We start from the raw sequence: 19,358 nt of genomic DNA, 5'->3' as shown, positions 1-19,358 counted from the left end.
GGTTGCTGGGATAGGGCACTGGTGTGAAAAGAAGGGATTACAGGGCTGGGGATTTAGCTCAGTTGTTCTGGCGCCTGCCTTGCAAGCACAAAATCCCGAGTTCAATCCCAGATACCAAAAAAAAAAAAAAAATTACAAAAGGAGCATGAGGAAATATTGGGGTACAAGGTAGCTTCTATTTTGATTGTGGTAATAGCTTCATGGATGCATACAGGTCAATGTATCTAAATGGTTACTGTACAAATAGGTACAGTGTGTTACATTGTCAATTATGTCATATAGCTGTTTTTTAAAAAAGTAAGACACTACATCTCTTTATGACAATAGCTAAAATAAATCCCTGCATTCTTCGAAACTGAAGAAGGATGGCAAGTTAAAACAGCCTGGGAAACTTAGTGAGGCCCTATCTCAAAATTTAAAAAAACATGGGATGGGGATGCAGCCCAGTGTGAATGCCCTAGTTTCAGTCCTCATATTGAAAAACAAACACGAAAACCACAACAACCTTTTGGCAATTCTACTCCAAGTGAAATAAAAAGATGTTCAGGTAAAACTCAAATGCAAAAAATGTTTATGGCAGCTTTGTTCAAAATTCAAAAACTGAAACCACCCAAATATCCTTCAACAGCTAAATGGACCACACATGGTGGTATGCAAGGGAATATTAACTTAGAAACAAAAAGGAATGAATGGCCCATACACTCAAGTTATGTGGGTGACTCTCAAAAACAGTATGCTAAATCAAAGCCACATTTGGAAGGATACATACTAGTTTTTCTACTTAATGCCATTGTAAAATAAGACAATAGAGAGCACAAACAGATTAGCAGGGCCAGGGATTTAGCTCAGTGACCCCGTGCCTGCCTCGCAAGTGCAAGGTCCTGAGCTCACTCCCAGGTACCAAAAATCAAAACAGAACAAAACAGATTAGCAGTTGTCAAGAGTCTGGGAATGATCGGAGTGATCAGCTACAAAGTGGTGGTGAAATTTTTTTGCAGGGTTCTATATTTTGATTCTACTGGTGGTTACAACCCTGCACATGTCAAAACTCATGACTTGTATGCCAAGAAGGGATGCATTATACTGTTTAAGTCATCGCACAGGTAATGATCCCTTTGTCTATAGCTATAAGGTTAGATATATCATGCATCACAGGCAAGTTGGTTCAAAAGCTCTAATTTGACAAGGTGTTAAGAACTTTTATAAGGGTATCAATACTGACCTACCAACATTGTATGTAGACTTGCATGAATATTTATAACTTATGGTCTTAAAATTAGTCTAACATTGAAAGTGCTAATACAGATTCCAAACAGTATTCCTGTGTCGTATGAATATAACCCCCAGCGAAATCTGTAATTTAAAATCAAACTAGTTATTCTACTGCTTTATTCTGTGAATTTGGCAATATGCAATGCTCTAGGAAGTATCTGCTGTTTCACCTTTATTGTCTTCAATACACTCACCTAAGTACAGAGGAGTCAACACCATCCTTTGACTCATTCTCAGTCCATTAAAACTGATTTTTTTTTCTGGCCAAACTACACAGATGTAATCACCCACTTATCACATACACTTCTTTTTAATTTTTATTTTTCATTAGTACATGTTTCCAGTAAATCATGATTATGTTCCTCTTGGGGAGTTGGTAATCTGTAATTCTTGATATATTTGTAGAATTCCATGTCATATCAGTGGAAGAGATCAGCAGCTACTTGCCCTCTGCGTGGCTGAACAACTAAACTCTTATGACTGCTCAATTTTTAAATATTTCTCAGATTCTCTATAAATCACAGCCAGAAGCAAGGATTCAACCAATGGTATTTTATTTGAGATATATAACAACAGAGTAGGAAGGATGAGGAAAATGTTAAGGGAAGGAAAAACAATGCACAACAAAGTGATACAGTGTGCCACCGAACTGGCAGGCTTTGCAATGAGCCAGGAAGACACGCAGGAGGCTGGACCTTCTCTGGAAGGCTCACAAGGGAGATGACTCCTCCACACTTCTGGATCATCACCCCACCCTTACATGACAACTCAGCAAGCCAGGTCCCAAGGTCTGTGCGGTAGTAGCATTACCTCTAACTCAACATTAGGGTTAGATCTGAGAGTGGAAAGGCTTGGTGTAGGGGTCAGAAAGACCATGCAGGCCCAGAGTTAACATGTTCTGATCAGCTTGACAATCTCAATGAGGTCTGCTGGCAAAGACTAAAATGGGCATTGTGGACCCAGAGGCAAACAGTGCTGCCAAAAAGCAGGAGGGATTTGAGAGTATCTCAGGTGATACCTTAGATCCTGTGTTCATATAGCATCAGACACACATGTAATCACTAATGCCACAAGGTGCCTTTAGAAAAAAGGATCATTCACTTGAGTGTAGGGTTGGGAAAGAAGACTTTATAGAGGAGATATGGCTCAATGAGAATATATTTGGTTCACAGAGACCACAGGAGAAGGCCCTGCAGTCAAGGGAACGACCTGGAAGACAAAGGGTGTGGTGTCGTAAGTTTGCATGGCACAGAATACTCATGAAATAGCTGGCACCCAGACATGGAAGGGAACACAAAGTGCACGGAAAAGTCAGCCTGCAGTCAGTTACAGAAGCCCTGATAAGGAGTTAGTTGAAAATGGAGTATGAAGGCTAGAAGCCATTCAAGATTTCCAAGAGGACAATAACAGGAATGAGCCTGTTTTCAGGACATAATTAAGACTGTTGTCAGAAAGTCTTTGGGAAAGAGGTTTAGATAGCATCCTAGATAAGTCTCTCTCCGTAGGAGGAACATTTGTGGCTGGCATTATAGGCCAAAATGATGACTTAGGACACTCCATGGCTTACACTCCAGTGATGTGAGGCACCAAAACAATTACTAAGGACACACCCCAAAAGTAATTTATTTGGTAATGAAATTCTCATTATATTGGCTCTCAGGCCAAAACCTTCTGGCCCCTACCCAAACCCTATCAAATGACATCTAAGGAATTTTTAAAGATAAAAACTCCCCAGGTTGGGAGAGATAAGACATGGTAAATAAGAGGTTACAATAAAAATTTTATAGATGGTATCTGTCAATGTGGTGAAAAACAGCGGGGCGTGGTGGCACATACCTGTAATCTAGCACTGGGAAGGTTGGGGCAGGAGGATCACTGTGAGTTCCAGTTATAGAGGCCATTCTGAGCTACTAGTAAGTTCAAGGCCAGCCTGAATTACATAGTGAGACCCTGTCTCAAAAGAAAGAAAGAAGAAACAAAGAAAGAAAGAAAAAAAGAAAGAAAAGAAAGAAAGAAGGAAAGAAAGAAAAGAAAGATGAAAACTAAAGGCTAGATTGTGCAGCAGGGGGAAGGTACCAAACTGATTAGCTACCTCATTCTAAATCCACCACAAACAAGAATAGAGTTCGACTTTTAGTGCTCAATCTTAAGTACAGGTAGATGAAAAATAAACACTGTCACATGTTTCAAGAACATCTCTAATATGACAGATAGAGGTACAGACAACAAGGAAAACGCTGAGGCAGGGAACCAAAGAAACATTAAAAACTGGTAACATTAAGGAGATATAAAATTCTATTTTTTTCTGAAAAAAATATGACATTCAGAAAGTAAAAGCTAGCTCTTAGAAGGTAAGAATATAGAGCTAGGTGTGGTGGCATATGTCTGTGGCCCTAGTCAGGAGGCTGAGGCAGAGCAGAGGATTGCTTCAATCTGAGAGTTTAAGGCCAACCTGGGCAACACAGTGAGATCTCATCTCCTTAAAAAAAAAAAAAGGGCCGGGGATTTAGCTCAGTGGTTTCGCCACCTGCTACACAAGAGTAAGAACCCAAGTTTGATCCCCGGTACCAAAAAAAAAAAGATATACACACACACACACACATACTCACACACACACACACTCACACACAAACAGACACGACACACACACAGAGGAGTTGGAGGTGTAGATCAGTGGGAGAGCATTTGCCTGATAGGAAGCCCGGGTTTAGTTCCTTGTACCTCAATAGAAAAAAAAGAATGTTTCAGAGAATAAACAGCTATATATTTAATCATATTAAAATATGTTCTAATGTTATTAGAGATTCAGGGAATGAATTAATGATAAGGTCCATAGGAAAAGCAGCAAACAAATTAGGCAAAAATGAGAGGGGCAACAAGGCATATAAGAAAGGAAATATAACTCCAGTACACTATTGCTCATGAGGAATGATATTTAGCTAGCAGCATGAACTCACAATACTGATTTAACCAAAAGCTGGAAAATGATAGTGTGATGTGAAAGAGCTAAATCCTCATTTACCATAGTAAAAATTCCTTAACAGATAATACTACAATTGAAAAAATCAAGAATATGCATATGTATATACACACATATATATGTGCATATTATTTAAATAATGGAGGCAAATACCAGAAGGTAATACTTAAGAGTGTTTGCTTTTGAAAAATAATAATCAGGGTTAGGGCAGAATACTGATCTTTTTTTATGGTGATCTCAATACAGCTATTTGAATTTTAAACTATTCATATGTGCTTTTAAATAAAAATAAATTTTAAAAGCCTAAATAGATCACTAAAAAACTCAAAGAGGGAGCTACTCATCCCTTTAGCCAGAGGCTTTTAGTTTTTTCAATGGTGCAGTGTGAGCAGAACCAGAACCAGTGCAATGAAGAATAAATGGGACATAACATATAAAATGGCAGGTCTTTTTTAACAAGCCACACTGATAACTAAAATGAGGCCATACGAAGGGGGCAACAGAGTCAAGAAAAAAAATTTTTTTTTCTGGTACCAGGGATTGAACTCAAGGACTTTGCACTTGCAAGGCAGGTGTGGCACCACTGAGCTAAATCTCAGGCCCTAGAAAAAAATTTTAAAAGTGACAGAGCCCGTATGATGGCACTAATGAAAGTGTCCTCCTCAGGAGCAACTGATAAGTCATTCCTTCTTTCTGTGGTACTGAGGATTGAACCTAGAGCATTCTCACTGCGCTACATCTCCAACCTTTTTTATTTATTGCTGAGTTGCCCAGGCAGGAATCAAACTTGTGATCCTCCTGCCTCAGCCTCCCAAGTCCTAGGATTACAAGTGTGCACCACCATGCCCACTTTGCCAAACCATTCTTTACAACTATGGGACTGGGTAGATTCCCATATGCACCCATGGTATTGTTTTGGTTGTTGTTGTTGTTTGGGGTTTTTGGCTTCATAGTTGTTTTGCTTCAACGTCTTCCAGTGTGAGCCTTCATATCTTTCGGAGAATAATTTTACAACAGTAGGCTTATAACATAAAGGACTTCTGTATCTCTGTTAAAAGTAGCAAGCAGAGAAAAGCTTTATGAGCTATCATTTAGGTAAACTGGAGAGACATGACCGAATTAGATACAGGCAAGGAGAACAGTTAAGTTACAGTACTTCCGTAAGGTCAGGCTCCACACACTGTTCATATATGAAACAACTATCATATAGTATTAGACATTCTATGATACAAATCCTCAAAATTAAGAGGCTTTATAAAATGAATCTGAGTTGCCCAAGTATTCCTCAAATATTCACTGAGGTTTACTATGCGTCATGATGTTTAGATACTTTCTCAAGCAAGCCAAGATTTCTAGCTTCCTCTGCAACTAAAACTTATTAACATCCTCTCAAGTGATCTACCTGTGTATTCCTGAGGTAAAGCACCACTCCAGTGTAAGAGGCAACTGGAGAAAGATCCCAGAGAGTTATGTTCAAAAGAGGAGGAATAACAGTCTTCCCAGATATTCCAGGAAATCTGTGGTCATATCTTAACTCCATTCATTGAGCAACTTCTATAAATCTACAAAAGTTTTCAAGCTTTCTGGATAGTTCAACCCCTTTGATGACATTTACCCTGTCAGGAAAATTATCCATTGATTAGCCAGCACTCCGGTTAGTTTCTCTATTGCCCAATTAACAATCCCTAACATTTTCATCCATCTTTGTGTTTAACGGCACATCTGGCAATTCAGTAAAAGGAAGTTGGTCAAATCCCAATACTGACTGCCTAAGAAAGAAATAGCTAATCACAAAAATATCAGAACTAATACAGATAATGACTAGGTTCTAAAGAAACTGTCTTTCTAGGTAGACTTTAGTAAAAATTTGAACAGTTAGAGAAAAAAAAGGTACCCTTAATGACTGGGTCAAGAGAACATAACAAAAACACTAAAAATTTATATCTCATATCACAAGTCTAATCAGAAGGAAATATATAGAAAAAAGGATAGAATTTTAAAAAATAATTTGCAAGGGAAGTTCTTAATATTTTTATCAGATCTAAAATATCTTCCTTTAGAAAAATTTAAGACTGGAATGATCTTTTTTTTGCATTGCTATAATTAATATGAATTTATCAGCAACAAGGCAATATTATCACAATTCTCCTTTATGCTTGAACACATAGAAGGAGGCAATAAAGTTGTTTTAAAAAACCCATTTGACCTGAAAAATAATTTGACCTGATTTTTACTGAAAATCACTCCAGCAATCTTCAGTCCAGCTCTGTTCACCAGGTAGAATTCCAGGACAGGCCTGTATCACTTGTTCCATCCCCAATAGGCTGGAGAAGATAGTCTCTGGTAACCACCAGAATACCACCTCTTATTCTGAGCTGCTTGACTGCCATTTGGCTTCATACTCCAAAAGTATCTCCTTTGTGAATAGTCCTCTCCAGCAGGGCCAGGAGGGGGCGCAGGGCCTCTCTGGTAAACATTCTGAGTTTGTGAAAATTTTCTTAAACAGGAAGTAATAAATCATTATTAGAATAAAATACAATAACCCTTATAAAACAATCCATATTGCAGTTCTACAGTTTCCTACCTGGCTGACCTAAGTAGAAAAATTACTTATCCTTCTAACTCTTCATTCTTTATAAAATGGAGCTCTTAATACCCTCTCTTCACAGGCTGTTATAAAGATAAATTAAGACAATATATTTTAAGTTTCCTACAATGCCTTGGCACACATAGTTTACTAGGAGCATTCTACTCTTTCCTACATAGATAAATGAATGCCCATACTAGTTCAACTGACATTCCCTCCAAAAGATTGGCATGGTTGATATTAGACAGAATAAGCTATTCAATATTGAAATCAGGAAAAAAAAATTTAAAACGAAAAAAAAAAAATTTAAAAAAGAGAACTGTTTTTATTTTATAAATAAATAAGAAGTTATTTTAAAAGTGTAGCCATGATACATGCAACACATTAGGATAGTGTTTAATTCTTTCAAAACCAAGATTAGCAAATATATATAATCATACAAAAATTTAGAAATCTGATAAAACCCCCAAAACTTCTCAATCCCATTAGGTCTAATTCAACTTGTCAACATTTCCTTTTACTTTTTCTCACTGCATCTTTTTTCATGTTGAATCACAGTATTATTTTTGTTTAGCATAAGTGAGCTTTACATAACACTTTACAAAATGTAGAACGGATATACTGTAATTATTTTGCTATATTTTCCATTGTTAGGAATACAGGCTACTACCATAAACACTTCGGAGATTAACATCTAGGAATATATACTTTTGTATCTGAGCACCTAGCCCAGTATCTGACGTACTGGGGCGTTTTACAGAAGTACTAAGTGACTAAATGAATACAGCCTTTTCCACATTTTACAGTATTTCCTTAGCTCAAGATGAAATTACCAGGTATATTTATGGCTATTAATATTGTGTTTCAAAAGGGTTATACCAATTTTCTACAACACTACCACCATCTTTTTCAAATGTTTACATCTCTTAAAAATGCCAACATCTTTATGAAAGTGTTTACAATGGGCTAAACTGTTTTAACTAATGATGTAGTCAACAACAACCCCTTATGGGTTCTATATTATTAAAATCTCCACCTGACTGACAAGATGGAAATTTAGAGAGGTTAAGTATCTCACCCAAAACCACACAGTAGGTGAATGGCAGAGCCAGGAGGCAAATCTATGTACAGCCTGACAAACACTCCACTGGACCGCTCATCAAAAATTGTTGCTAAATAGTCAAAGAATAAGGCTTTGCTTTTGTGATAGTTAAGTTTTAGGTATCAATTAGACCGAATTAAAGAAAGCCCAGATATCTGGTAAAGGATTATTTCTGGGTATATCTGTGAAGTGTTTCTGGAAAAGACTAGTGTTTAAACTGGTAGACTGAGGATGGAAGATCTGCCATCAGTGTGGTGAGGACCAATCAAATAGCTTGAGTTCCAGCAGAAATCTGCCCTCTCTGCTGCAGCTGGGACATTCTTCTCTTGCCCCTAGATATTAAAACTCAGATTCTGGACCCTAGGACTTGCACTAGAAGTGTACCTTCCCCTCCCCCTCTTAACACTCACCCTGACCCCAAGGGTTCTCTCAGGGTTTTGGCCTCAGCACTTGAACTCCAAGTCACAAGGTGCCTTGGTGTGGAGCTTTCTCACTTGGACTGAGTTATACTACAGGCATCCTTGGATGTCTAGCTTGCATATAGCCAGTTGTGGGATTTCTCCAACTCTGTAATTGCTTGAGCCAATTCCCCTAAGAAAGCCCTTCTGGTGTCTCTTTTCCTCTCCCTCTCTCCTTTAGACATATAGACACAGACATATAGATACAATTTATTGAATTCAGGGCCTTTACACTGATCTATACCCCAACCCCTTTTTTAATTTTAGACAAGGCCTCATTAAATTGCTATGTTGTTCAGACTGCGACCTCACTTGCGCTCCTCCTGCCTCAATCTCCAGGAGTGATGGGATTACAGGTGTGTGCCACTATACCTAGATTTTCTGGATAATTCTAATACACTACTTTCACTGAACTGAGATTGCTCTATTTTCACAAGTGTGATTAACCTGTTCAAATACTATGCAGATGTCTCTATTGGGGTTTTATTATTTTTCTTTATTTGTATTTACTCTTTAAATAACAGCCTTTCTCATTCTGAAAACTATACCAAAATTAAAATAGCCTCAGAATGCAAAATTATCTCTGGAAGCCATATCAAACTGTTGGCTTAAACTAAGCTTAAAATCACTAAAAATTTCTAAGTTCCTTTCCTAATTGTCTACCCTGTATTTGATTTTCCAAAATACAGAGGGGAGATGATACCTGCTAGTTGATACTGACCAGCAAGAACATATCAATTCCTCACCATTATGATAATATATTTTCACCGATTAATAGTACTAATTTCTGTTTCAGTTCGAGACAAAGGGAAAGCAGAGGTACCTGACTGACTGTTGCCAGTACTGGGTGTGAAAACGCCGGAAAGGAGGTGGATTTTGTAGGTTGTACCTCAGTCCATGGTTAACAGACTTGTTATTGCTGTGGAATGGTTCCACAGAGTCTTCAAAACCACTTGATCTGCATACACCGGAATTCCAATTCCTCAAAGAAAACATTTCCACACAGTATTACTAATTTCCAAATTTTGGTTCCAATTTAGTTACTCCTTTTTTTTTTTTTGGTACTGGGGATCAAACTCAGGTCCTTGCTCTTGTGGGGCAGGCAATGGAAGCACAGAGCTAAATCCCCAGCCCAGTTACTCCATTTTTGACCTATGTAAGTAACAATCTCTTCCTCCTCTCATTCCTATTTGTTTAGATTTCCCCCAGTAAGGAACAACCTATGAAAAGAATGGATATATCCAACTTGAATTATATAAGAAAAAGATCTCCTGAATCACAAACTTCACATATGAAATGCAAGACTTACTTTCTGACAGGACCATTCTGAAGATCTTCAACATAGTTTTGTCTTTCTATGCAATGTCCTCGGCACCTATTGAATACTGAGGAGTGGATGAACTGTTAGAAATTATTGTACAAAACCCAAATCTTTCCCACAGAGATTAAAATAAAATCACTAATTACTTAGGCTGTTACAGCTCACCACTTCCAGATACATCCCTTTATAAACTTTTGGTAAAAGATTACCTTATATGGTTTTGGGGTTTTTGTTTCTTTGGTGCTGGGCATGCACTCTATCACTGAGCTACACTCCCAGCCCCAAGAGTTTTCTTTTTTTATATCTTACATTGAAGCAAATGAATTATGAATTTTTTTCAAAATTTGAGAAATTCATTTATATTTTTACCTTTAATTTTTATAAAACGGGAAAAAACAGCGACAACCCTCATACTTACATTCAATTGCATCATCTGGCCTCATGCCTTCTACATCAATCAAATATCTAACAAAACAACATAATTTGGGTCATTTATATATACAAAAAGAAAAAAAGGTTTTTTCAAAAAAGGTCCAATTTCATTTACAAATGGAGACATAAAAATGCTAAGGAAATATCAGCACATCTAATCCAACAATTATTAAAGAATGATATGCCATAACAACAAAAAGACTACTCCAAGAATGCAAGGATGACCCAACTTTAGAAAATCTATTAATAAAAGTACATACATTAATATAATAATTTAATTAAAAGAAGAAAGAAAAGAAAATACAGCCCCCAAATGGCAGGTGTTTAAAAGGTACTTGAAAAACTTCAAGAGGAATTTTTGAACAAAATGCTATGTACACTAAAACACAGAAGACTTCCTTAATATGACAGAATATTTATCAGGTACCAACAACAAGCAAAAGACGAACTGGGAAAAATAATAAATCATATCTTAAAAATATTGTAACCAACTGTATGGGCCAGAAACAGGAGCATCATCACTGTTTCATTTCCTCTCATTCTCATCTTCACCCCACCATCAAATTATGAAAAGATAGTACCTAAATAATCTCTGGAGTATGATCACATTTTCCACCAAAATACCCACCACATCTTGCTCCAAGATACCATTCTGCCTCACTTCCTGTAAGTTTCCTAACCTGACTCCTTATTTCTACTTCTTTCCTCTGTGGTGCATTCTCCACTCAGTAGTAAAATGATAGGTTGAAAACACAGAATTTTATTATGTTCCAGACACTCACCACTACCAAAAAATTCAGTGCTTTTCTTTGTTCTTAAAACAAAACTTAAATACAGTTCTGCATGATCTGTCTCCTACTTATACTGCCACCTCCAATCTAATATCATACGTACCCCATGGTACCCCCCCAACACAATGTATGTTGACCTGTTTAGGGTTTGTGCTGTTCCTTATAGACACAATTCTCTCCACCGTGTCCCTACCTGATTAGTATCAATTCAACCTTCAGATATTGCCTCAAACTTCCTCGTGGAAACCTGCAGTCCCTACTCTTGATGAGGTCAAATCTTTTCCATTATAATCTCTCATAACATCACGTCTCTTTGCAAAACACCTGTCAGTTATAATTTTATATGCATTTGTGTGACTCTTTCATGCCTATTCCTTCACAAAGGGTAGTTTTACATTTTCTGAATGAAGAAACATAAATAGGCACAGTACCCATCAAATATCCATGAAAAGTGTAAGAATGCATACTTTGATTCAGAAATTCCATTCTAGCCAGACGTGGTGGCCTGTAATCCCAGCACTAGGGAGGCAGAGGCAGGAGGATCACTATGAGTTCGAGGGTAGCCTGGGCTACATAGTGAGCTCAGGGCTAGCCTGAACTACAAAGCGAGACTCTATCTCCAAAAACCAAAAAAAAAAAAATTTCCATTCTAACAGAAATTATCTCTGAACATCTCCATATGTATTTGAAGATGTTCACAGAGGAATATGCATTATTTTAATATTGAAAACTTCTAACTTTCATGCTCATCAGTATGTGGATGAACAATGCAGCCTTTAAAAAGAGTAAGAACTTTCACAGAAACATGTCTATATAACACATTGTGTTAAATAGCATATCTATTATACCAGAAACTACATATATATGCTTTCAGCTACATCTCTGAAAACTAAAAAGATATATATTAAAATATTAATGATAGTAACCTCTTGGTGGCAGACAAAAATGCTTTCTGCTTCACATATTTCTATACTAGGAATCAACCTAACAAACGAAGCAAAAGACCTCTACACATATTTCTATACTGATTGCATTTTTTGAAACAAGCTTACAATATCATTGTAATCAGACAAAAATAACTTAAACATGATTTACCTCTAGGGTTGGCAACTCACCTGCAGATGAGGTAGCCAGTCCTGTTTAAACCATGGGTACAGTGGACACCAATAAGTTTGTCTATAAAACAAGAAATACAGAGTGAAGTAACTGTAATAGATACACTAAAGGTAAATTAGACGATTTTCTCAAGAGTAGCATGTAGAAGTTACTATAACATTACCAGTACCCTGCGCCAGGGATTTAGCTCAGTGATTCTGCCGCCTGCCTTGCAAGCGGAAGGACCCAAGTTCGATCCCCAGTACCAAAAAAAAAAAAGAATCAGAAACATTACCAATACCCTGAAAAGAAATGTGTTTTTCAGGAACATGTTATACAGAATCACCTACCAGAAAACCAATATTCACTTTCTATAGGAAAATTTGCATAGTCCCCATTAGACCCAATGATGTAAACTGCAGAAAGCCTGGACAGGTATTAACAGCTAAAACTGCACTGAGACAAAGTCATTTGTCTTAATATAAAGTATCCATTAGAATTGATTTAATTACAGAAGAAGCAAGCAAAACAAGAGTTGTCAAAAAGAATGAAATTTGTTTTGGAATGAAACAAATGAAATGCCTTAACTTTCTTTTTGTTCATTTGTCTGTTGGTTCTCTCCTCTCTTCCTCAGACCATACCTCATGCCTCCCTCTCACTTTTTTGAGGGGCAGTACTGGAGGCAAGTACTCTAAACACTGAGCTAGACCAGACCAGCCTTCACTCACTTGGTACTAAACACGAGCAAAACTGGAATCAAAGGGGAAAAAACAATGGAAATATCTTAAATATGTAAAACAAACGTACAATTTAATGACCCACACTGTCTTATTTTGGTTCTATTTGGGACTGCCTAACATTTACCTTTTGCTGTTTCTTTTCTGTAACTCTCAGATCCTGAGATTTTTCTGTTTTTCTTATCTGTCATCTCTTAACCAACACAGAAGATGAAACAAAATTTTTATTTTGTTATATGAGTAAGCTACTTCAGTTCATCTTTCTCACTAAAATCACTTACCAAAGAAAACTTTTTCTGACCAATAAAATGAAAAACACTGTATTATCAACTTCTCACATTTTCACCTTAACAGGTAAAATGATTACAGGCTTAATGTCAAAATTTACAACGATCAAAAATCTCCAATGCCATTCAAAATGTAATTTTTTTAAATAAAAACTTACCATTATCTTTATTGTTCTTCAAAAATTTATTAACAGCACACTTGAATTTAAAAATAGTGTCATCATCGGGCACCTGATGCCCAACTGTAAAAATTTTTAAATAAGGAATAGTTTCTGGCAAATCCTACAAAGCAAAACAAGAAAAATACACATTATTTTACTTGTAGAAAATTAAAAATTAATTAGAACAATCTGATAAGCCAAGAGAATATAATAAACTCTGAATGTCAGCGATTCTGATGAACGAGCTATTTTTTCCAAAGCTGGTTCAACCAATATATATTACTTGATAAAACTACAGGACAGATAACGAACAGGTATACAAGACATAGCTAATTCCACGAGAATGAGTACAAATACAGTATAACTTAAAATTCTATGAGCAGTGCTACCTAATATTTCACATTTCAAGGCCCAATGCCTTCATAAAGCAGCTGTGAAGCATAAATATTCTTGGGGCAGGAGAAATTAGATACAGGTAGGAGACAGAAAAGGTAAGTGAAAATCCTGTAGCTCTAAGTTTAAATGGATGGAAAGTTATCAGTCTGAATCCATGATGTAGTTTACATTACAAACACAGTTCCCAGATCTACCCATAGAAAAAGCCTAGGAACAAGTTCGGCCCAGTACCACTGCACCTCTTAGCACTCAGACTGTAGTCTAAAATATTCCCACTAAAAGAAATCAAAACAGCTTGTTACAATGGATGATTTGGGTTGAGACTGATGTATATGAGATGTGTTGGAACTTTTTTCATACAAATACCAAAAAAAGTGATCAAAGACTACTAGGATTGTTATCAAAAGAAGCCAAACAGAGATGCTCCAATTGTTCAAAGACAAGGCGTCAACCTGTGCCTCAATAAGAGACAACTGCAGTGGAGTTTATAATAACACAAAAACCAGATTAGTTAAATAAAATCCAGCTGGAAGGTATTAGTGAACCAACTTATTATTTCAAACACTATTTAATAAAAAGAATTATGCCTACAAAACTGGGCAACCAAATAGATGAGGAGAAATTCCTCTTTGCAGAACTACACCTAGCTGATGAATTTAAAAACAAAAGACAGAATTTACCTTTTTTTATGTACTCCAAAAACTAATGGGTCAATCAACGACTACTTATATCATAAAAGAAAACCACCCATTTTTAAGCCTCCTGATAAAAGGAAACATATCACCTATAAAATGTCTTGCAAAAGAAAAAAACCAAAACCAGGCTTGAGCTCCAATTAAACTAGGTTCAATTACCAATCTGCAGAAATTAAAAGGACTAGAAAGTAATAACTCATTCAACAAGGAGGGAAAAAAAGAGAGACAGACATGAAAGGCAATCTATAAATTAAGACATAACCAAATTAACCACTGCCTGGTGACAATTTTTTATGACATTTAGGAAATAATTCCAAGTTGTACAATAGACTGGGTATTTGATATTAAAGAACTGGTAGGAATAAAAGTACTATATTTTAAATACATATACTAAAGATATAGAGATGAAGTTATATATGAGATTTGTTTTAAAATAACAGAGAATGAGTAAAGACAAGGGTATATCAAAACACAATAGTCCACATAAATATTGAAGTTGAATGAGCCAGGCATGGTGGCACATGCTTGTAATCCCAGCACTCAGGAGGCTGAGCCATGAGGATCACTGCAAGTTCAAGTCCAGCCTGGGCTACACAGTGAGCTCAAGTCCAGCCTGAACTAGTGAGATCCTGTGTCAAAAAACCAAAAAAAAACAGTTGTATGAATTAATGGTTGTACAATGAACACTAATAAGTATGCTTCTTTCTGTATATGTTTAGAATGTATATGTTAAGAGTAATAGCTTAAAAGCATGAATATAGCACTGTAAAGCTCTGCCAGTTTCTCACAAGGTTGAACGATCATATGACCCAGCAATTTCACTACCTATACCTCTAGAACTGAAGGCAAGGATCTGAACAATATTTGTACACCAATCTTCATAGTAGCATTACTCACAAAAGGCAAAGGAACTACCTAAGTGTCTACCAATAAGTGAACGGATAAACAAAACTTGGCACATACACACAACAGAATATTCAGCCATAAAAAGGAAAAGATTCTGATATAGGGTACAACATGAATGAACTTTGAAAATATGTAAGTGAAATAGCCAGAAATAGAAGGAAAATACTGTATAACACACTTGTATAAGGTACCTAAAATATGCAAATTTACAGAGCTAGAAAGTAGATTAGAAGTTACCAGGGGCTAAGGAGATGAAGGAACAGAGGAATTTTTGTTTAAGGGTTACAAAGTTCTCGTCGAGAATGATGAAAATAATTTCCATATAGACAGTGCTAATGATGACCAAATATTATATTTTAAGTCATGTCTCCAATCCCATTTGGAGACAACAATTTAAACAGGTAGTTAAGGAAACCATTTACTTGTTCCCCTTTATCATTTACTACTACCCATGAATGGCCAGGCTTCATATTAACACAAGATGGAAACTACTCAATTATTACTGAATTACTTTCAGTTATTTTAGTATCAGAATAAACAAAGTTCTTTTCAATTAAGTATTTACCTCTGGTTTGTAATAGCGCTGAGTATATGTTAAATCAATAATCAGTCCAAGCTCTTCATTTTGCTCTTGGATTTTGTTAAAAAGATCCAAAAGAGAAAATCGTTCTTCTGGAGCAAGATTCACTTCAAAATTCTGTCAGAGAGAATAAAATAAGAGAAAGCAAATGTACACTTTATTCTAAACTATATTTTATGCAGTTATTCAAGGCATATGACACTAACATACAATGAGACTCAAAGGAAAGTTTCCATTCTTCTGGAAGCTATATTACAAATCTGTCTTCTAGTGATTGAAAGAAAAAAAGGCACTTGAGATATGTATATAGATATAGATATATACATATATCTGTGTGTTCCATCTCATAAATGAATTTGAACATCCTATTGAACATTAATATAGGTTAGGGCTGAGGATGTAGCTCAGCAGTACAGCACCTGCCTGGCAAGCCAAGGCTCTGAGTATAATTCCCAGTACAAAAAACAATACAAAACATTAATATAGGGTTAAAAAGCAAAAACTGTTCCTATTTATCTAAGCCTTAGAACTTAACTTCTTTTTACAAATAAAGTATTTTTTGCACAATTTTAATGTATATTAAATTTCCCAGGATAGTAATCGCTTTATCAACAAAGAGAAGGCTGTACTTTGTTTTGTTTAGAAATCTACTAATAGTTGTTTGCTATCATGGAAGCCTCTACCACTGAAATATAACCCACCTAGATCACAGTCTGCATTCATAGTTCTTTCACTGATGATGCAATCAATCATTTTTTTATATGTTCTAGTGTAGTCATGCACAAGTATTTATATACTGAAAACATATTACTTTATTATGAACCCAGTTTATTCTTTATATTCTACAGAGAATGTTACACCGGTTTCTTAGTTACATATGGAAGTAGATCATACTCATTTATGAAGTTAATTTCAGGACAGTACAAAGACATTACAACGTATTTGCTACAAAAACAGAAACTGAAATGTGCCAAGATTGAGAACCAGTGTTCTACAGGGTGAATTTAGGTTTCTGAAAGAATACTGAACTAACTTCTGCTTACCTTTTGCAAAGGTACTTTGAAAGCAATGAAACGAGTCCCAGGCATCCGCTGTCCAATTGGGAGATAGTCTTTCCACCTAGTAGATATGTTTTTTTGTCAACCAAATTGTATTTTAACCTTGTCTTCCTCCATAGAATGAAGGCTCCTTGAAAACAGGAGTTACAGCACACCCAGAACGTCCCATCTTTGCATTTTGCCACTCAGCTTATTAATCCCTGCCTAGTAAAAACTGATAATCTCTTTCTTCCCATGCTCCCATCTGGAAAACAGCTATTCTGCAACAAAACAGGACAAAAGTCTGCACACTTAACGAATATAAAAAGCTGGTGAACTTATATATCTCTGATAAAAACATAACTCAGTAGCAAATAAGAAGGTATCATTAATACATACACAGTGGATGAAATGATTTAAATTCAATTCTGTCACTTCATAAGTTTTTGTCTTTATACAACTGAGACAATTAAATTCAATCAGAAGAAAGCTTCAAATTCATATTTGAAGAGAACAGCTCATAAAAACAGCAACTGTGAACTTTATTTAGTGATGCTAGGAGTTTCAGTGAAAAGTAATACTTGAGTAATACTTCTGTAGAATGAGTGAAAATTAAGTTTAATTCCGTATATTTTAAGATTTTTTAAAAAGTGAGGACAAGAGTGGCAAGAGATGGGACTGGAGAGGTAGAGAAGATCCCAACCATGCAAACCCTTATATTACAGGCCATAAAAAGGAGGGGATTTTTGCTTAAGTTTGTGGTGGGTTTTTGGGGGGTTTTTTGAGATAGGATGTTGCTATGTAGCTCAGACTGGCCTTGAACTCACTATGTAGACCAGGCTAAACTCGAACTGGCAGGGATCCTCCTGATTCAGCCTCCCCAGTGCTGGGATTATAGGCACACCAGACTTTCATTTCTTTGCTTAAAACAATGCTTTACAGAAATGTCTATGAGCTATCTTCCAACTACAGCTCAATTTCCATTTTTAATACCTATTTAAGAGTTCTTGTGTGATTCACGGACTGCAAGGAAGTAAAGAGTAGATATATGGACACTACTCCTATTTAACTACAATAGGTCAGTCAAGATCTGCATTAGGACGCTAAGAGAGAGATGACAGATTCAAAAATTATTGGGGAGACAAAACGAAACAGACTTCAAGTATGAGACGGCAGAAAGTCTCAGGGAGTAGAAGGGGGTCACGGAATATACAAGCAAAGTCTTTTGGCGGGGGGAGGGGGGTGTTGAGACAAGGTCGTCCTATGCAGTTCAGGCTGGCCTTGAACTCACGGAGATCGTCCCAAGTGCTGGGATTACAGGCGTGCACCACCACGCGGGGCGAGCAAAATTTTAAAAACTATTTGAAAGCACGTTTCTCAGAGGACACGTGTTAGGAAGCACCAGTTTCCCTGTGATGCCTGGAAACACTGTAAACAAACTTCACATGAAACTTCAGAAGGTCGATTGCGAGGCCGTGGGGGCGGAGGCCCCTTTAAACTTCTTACTCGAATTTTCTGTGGTAAAATAACGTAATTTGAGTAATCGCGGCTAGACAGCATTTTGGTCACTTAGGAGTGTCCCCAACACAATTAGTCCCGCATCAGGGCAGTCTTTCTGTATTTTACCGGAGGAGCACTGGACACAGCTCTCTTTCTAACGACGGGGAGAAATCACAGAACTAACCGCACAGTTCCTTTCGGCTACCGCGGGAGGCGGCGCAGGGAGGGGCCAGGTTCGTCAGGCGGGATGCCGGGGCAAGCGCGCCAGGGCTCAGGGTGAGGCCGAGAGCGCGAGGTGGAGCCGCGCCCAGACGCTACAAGCCAGGAGGGCCAAGACCCGGGGCTAAGCTTCATTACCTTTCCGGGATGCGGTTTCCACCTTTCTTCTTGGTTGAAGGGCGTCCAGTAACGTCGCGTCCGCGGCCCCAGCCACTGCGGGCATGATGCCATTGGTTCATGTAGGCCCCGAAAAACCGCCCTTCAGATACCGAGCGAGTCAGAGCCGTAGCGCCAGCGCCCTCCGTAGCAAAGCAGCGAACCGGATCCAAAGCATTCGGGTTCCTCGCTACTGCGCCTGCGCCCCCGCCCGTTGCGTCGGCGTCGCCACGCTGTTTTAGACGCAAGGTTGGTAAACAGGACTCTGGTGTCCACAGCGCCCTCCATAGCCGGAAGCCGGGAGCACATGTCGATCTGTTTGTATGTGCACCCTTCAGAATTCAAATTCTGTACTGGACAGGGAATAAAAGGTAAAACCCGCCGCCCTAGTTCCTTGTGTTTTCTTCGACTCCAATTGTTTACATTTACATTTAAACTCTTCTTATATAAAAGCCGTATACGATCCATTTTGTTTGATTTTCCTAGTGAATTTATGCATATGTCTCCCTATTTTTTAATGACAGGAAAACATTTCACTGATTATAAGTAACACAAAGAAAAGAACCATTATTTAACCAGACTAACTTGATAGACCGCAAGCTTGTTCCAATTTTATTTCAGTTTTGGTTTTATTCTTAATGGATAA

General features: G+C 37.3%; 1 protein-coding gene across 1 annotated transcript; it reads right to left on the bottom strand.

The window, feature by feature from the left end:
* Positions 1-1,809: 1,809 nt before the first annotated feature.
* Dusp11 (dual specificity phosphatase 11) lies at positions 1,810-18,927 on the bottom strand. Its single transcript, XM_087204342.1, has 9 exons — positions 18,695-18,927; positions 16,844-16,919; positions 15,786-15,917; positions 13,221-13,344; positions 12,059-12,119; positions 10,139-10,185; positions 9,709-9,784; positions 9,223-9,381; positions 1,810-6,749 (listed from the first exon to the last, which is right to left on the bottom strand). The coding sequence occupies exons 1-9, from the start codon at positions 18,793-18,795 to the stop codon at positions 6,554-6,556; spliced, it is 972 nt and encodes a 323-aa protein (XP_087060468.1). The 5' UTR covers positions 18,796-18,927; the 3' UTR covers positions 1,810-6,553.
* Between the last annotated feature and the right edge of the window lie 431 nt (positions 18,928-19,358).

Source organism: Heterocephalus glaber, unplaced genomic scaffold (genome assembly GCF_053883595.1).
Source record: "Heterocephalus glaber isolate CG9 unplaced genomic scaffold, H.glaber_assembly_v1.0 deba00000470, whole genome shotgun sequence".
Classification (NCBI taxonomy): domain Eukaryota; kingdom Metazoa; phylum Chordata; class Mammalia; order Rodentia; family Bathyergidae; genus Heterocephalus; species Heterocephalus glaber.
The sequence above is the reverse complement of the archived record's forward strand: the minus strand, read 5'-3'. Positions and strand labels throughout refer to the sequence as shown.